This window comes from Cotesia glomerata, unplaced genomic scaffold, assembly GCF_020080835.1.
Source record: "Cotesia glomerata isolate CgM1 unplaced genomic scaffold, MPM_Cglom_v2.3 scaffold_11, whole genome shotgun sequence".
Classification (NCBI taxonomy): Eukaryota; Metazoa; Arthropoda; class Insecta; order Hymenoptera; family Braconidae; genus Cotesia; species Cotesia glomerata.
In genome coordinates this window covers 351,497-355,367 of record NW_025401443.1, presented here as the reverse complement: position 1 = coordinate 355,367, position 3,871 = coordinate 351,497, and the positions used below count along the sequence as shown (strand labels likewise).

Here is a 3,871-nt window from a genome sequence, read left to right as displayed (position 1 = left end):
TTGCATAGTTCTATGCAATGCTTCAAGTGAATATTTGTGCGCCATTGTGCACTCATCCCAAATTATTATAGAACTCTTCCGCAACACTGCAGCTATTCCACTATTCTTTTTGATGTTACACATTGCATCTGGTTTATGATGAATATCCAATAGCAGCTTGAATGTTGAATGTGCCGTTCGCCCACCATCCAGTAAAGTAGCCGCAATGCCTGACGATGCAACTGCCAATGCGATTTTCTGTTGCGACTGTATTTTGGCAAGAATCAACGATATTAAAAATGTCTTACCGGTTCCACCTGGTGCGTCCAAGAAAAAAATACCGCCTCGTTCAGCAGCAACAGCCAGCATAATCCGATCATAAATAATTTTTTGTTCTGCTGTTAGTAATGGCTCACTGTTCGTGATAATTGTGGCTAAATTTCCATGGTCATATTGTTGTTCTCGTTGTAAATCGGTATTGACTAAGTCAGTAGCTGGGCGATTAGGTGATGGCATACCATAATGATTAAGTGGTAAATTTGAAATTAGAACACATAAATCCTCGATCAACACCAATGCTTCATTATACATCTCTGGCATATAATCTATGTTTTGGCATTGATCTGTTTGTCTAATTCGGTGCAATATGTCTTCTGTCATGCAATTTTTATATTTTTCCCACAAAGTTTGTGCTTACGATAGATAACACGTCGTCAAAATAATTGCAAACAGCTGACGAATGTTATTGGGCATTGATATCAACGCAGCATCAGCAAGCGCTAAGTCCCAATGGTTATCGTTTTCTAGCAATTGCAGTTCACGACATGCATCTTGGAATGTATTGAATACTCGACCATTAACTGTTCGCAGAAATTCAAAAAACATTGGTCCAGGCACATTCACCAATAACAAACGTAAATAGAAGCACTCACGTTGCTTTGAATGTGCCTGGAATGGAAGGATGTCGTTTTCCTTGTTTTCGTGGTTCTCATTTTTTACTGGATTTGTTCCATGTGAAATAATGCGGAACATCACCATATAGCAATGTCTTTGCGAATCGGCCAAAAATATCAAATCTTTGACACAATGTAAAAAATTCAGTTAGTGTCGTTTTTGGGGCCTCGAACGCTCTTTGGAGAAGATCTTCTTCAGTGAAGTATACACGTTGACTGTTTTCAAGATGTATTGCTAGATGCTGGACAGAAGGATCTCTTTCGTGTATGGGAAAGCTGAGAATATGCCAAATAGCTTCGTTGCTGCTAATGTATCTACCCATTTGGTATCGTGCTATTTCGTCATTTTTATTTATATTTTGTACTTCAAATATGGCCAAATCACTGCCTTTGTTTACATATTTACAAATGTACTTAATTGATTTTACAGAACTGCAAAGCTCAACGTTGACATAAGCTTTATAAGTTTTTGAAAGTAATGGTGAATATGGTACCACCCACTGATTATCAAATTCTGCTTGATTTGGATAATTCAGCAGTCGCATTATAAATGTGTGGCCACCATTCTCAGTATTTCTGCGGCGATATATACGATAACCATCAATATCCGTGATAGTGTCATTCGTATGCGGCTTTGGGAAATTTTTCTTACATTTTCCATTTTCCATGCATGGTGTCGTGATGTTAAAAGCACTACATGGCCCATGGATCATGTGTTGAATGACAACATCAAATAATTCTGGATCAATTAATGGGTCTGGAATTTCGGCTGAAATTATTTGATCAATTTCTTCTGGACGGATTTTATCTTCAAGCCAAATCAAAATGTGGGCATGAGGCAAACCTCGCTTTTGCCACTCAATCGTATACAGCCAACAACGTGTTATACCGAAAATTGAATATTTAACATTAAAATCAATTAAGGATTTCAATTTTTGTTTAAACACGCGTGCAGTTATATCATGACGATGAATTACTTGTTGTCCTGATAATAATAAAGTTAGTATCTCTTCCCAATTCGGATTACATGTAAATGTAATAAATAAATGCGGTCGGCCGTAATGATGTATGTAAGTCATCGCGTCTTGTATGTATTCCTGCATGTTCCGTGGACTGCCGATGTAGCATGAAGGTAAAATGAAAGCATTACCGATGTTATTAGGATTTAAATTTCCGTCGATGTTTCCAGCAACAGCATCTCGTAAGTGAATATATTCTTCCGATCGTAATTTAGCCTGGTTAAATCGAATGAATCGCAAGCGTTCGCTTTCAACCTTAGCATACATATCAACAATCTATTGATGGAATAGCTGACGATATCGAAGGATATAGTTGTCCTGATTTAGTCTAATCATTATTCGGTGTGCGTAGTAGTTCATTGAGCTCACTTTTTTATTCCCATAGTCACCTAAAAAAATAAAAAATAAAATACAATACGAAATTAACATTCATACATAAAGTAAGAAAATAAATAGGTAATTGTCAAATTTACCGGTATTAGGATCACACTGTTTGATGTTAAGGTGATATTCATCCTGTCCTTGCCAAAATATCAATGGATATTGTAGTGCATCATATGAACGGTGTAGATCTGAAATCGTACTGATAGTGTTGTCTCGCCGGGTAATTTTTATAGATCTTTTGTCAACTGGATCACCAACCATGATAACAGCAACCTCATCAACAGTTTGAGTGTTGAATCTACTAGCATGTTCACCTAATGGTACTTTATCGGCTTTTATGACGATTTGATAGTTGTCATCTTGCAATCGTGGCGAAACTCTTTTGATTAATTGAAGTAGTTGATTCTGATCTTCTAAAAAATTTTCCAGTAATATCACAATTGCTCTTTCCTCTACTTGTTCAATGAAATTATACTGGCACCGCGTAGTTACGCGCTCTTCACAATTGCCTATTAAATAAATTTGAAGAAATTTCGGATTATCATCAGGCATTGGCATCAATGATCCAATTTTGTGGTACACCTGGCCTTGAATTTTGAATGTATTTTCAAAATTACGTCCATCGGATGCAAGATCGCAAATTCTAGTTGCCCCAAATGACGTCATTTAGAAGCAAGAATTAAATTTGCGTATCTTACGCAAAAATAATTTTAAATCATCTGAATTCCCAGCAAGAAGGGATAATAAAGTTTCTAGCGGAGCGGGTAGAGGTGGCAGCACGACTTTTCCTGCTGCGCAGCACGTACCGGCAGCTTCATTTCGAAATTTCAACGCTTGGCAATATTGACATACTTTATCCATTCCACCGATAGCAATTTTTGAATGCGCAGAGTAGATAATATCTGGTGCATATTCAAAAGCAAGACGAACGAATGATGTACGTATTAATGAGCGGCTGATCCGTTGCCTTTGGCGTTCTTGAGCTCATACTGTAGCTATGTTTCGTTTTCGTGCCGCTCTTGATCTCGTAATATTCTGTCGCAGATGTTCACTACACTGTTCTTGAGATTCTTGTGCACGACCTTCTGCTGTCCTAATTCTTTGAGCTGTATTTCTTGTATCGACTTGTTCTGGCAACTGATGAGCTCTTTCAACACGTTTGCGTCGTGCCTCTCTGCTGCTCACGTTGTTGAGATTAGATTTTTTCGGTGGCATTTTACTGAAAATAATAATTTAATCGTTTAAATATTGGAAAAAAAAACTAAAAAACATGCTATTATAGCACATTGAAATTGAAATAATAAGTGCAAAATAATTTTTAATAGAGGTTAAATAAAAACAATAAAAGAAAAATCTTTATACAATTATTGAAAAAGTGTAGGGAGCTTTGTACCATTTTTTCATTGATATATTAATTAACTTGTATAACTATGTGATAATACTTACATGTATATATTGAAATTGTCCTTCCTGTACTCGTACTGTAGCTATGTTTTGTTCTTGTGCCGCTCTTGTTCCCGTAATATTCTGTTGCAG

General features: G+C 36.6%; 1 protein-coding gene across 1 annotated transcript; it reads right to left on the bottom strand.

Annotated features, from left to right (window-relative positions):
- Window positions 1-967: 967 nt before the first annotated feature.
- LOC123273577 lies at window positions 968-3,001 on the bottom strand. The gene is made up of 4 exons (XM_044741018.1): window positions 2,425-3,001; window positions 2,321-2,340; window positions 1,910-2,227; window positions 968-1,789 (listed from the first exon to the last, which is right to left on the bottom strand). Exons 1-4 carry the CDS (start codon window positions 2,999-3,001, stop codon window positions 968-970), a joined length of 1,737 nt encoding a protein of 578 aa, XP_044596953.1.
- Between the last annotated feature and the right edge of the window lie 870 nt (window positions 3,002-3,871).

What these genes read in the sequence shown, in the direction of transcription:
- LOC123273577 (XM_044741018.1), bottom strand. Translation starts at nt 3,001, where the DNA reads ATGACGTCATTTGGGGCAACTAGAATTTGCGATCTTGCATCCGATGGA. An exon ending in ACAGTGTGATCCTAATACCG is followed by an intron (nt 2,341 to 2,424) that starts GTAAATTTGACA and finishes TTATTTTTTTAG; the next exon opens with GTGACTATGGGAATAAAAAA. An exon ending in TATTATTATCAGGACAACAA is followed by an intron (nt 1,790 to 1,909) that starts GTAATTCATCGT and finishes TATACGATTGAG; the next exon opens with TGGCAAAAGCGAGGTTTGCC.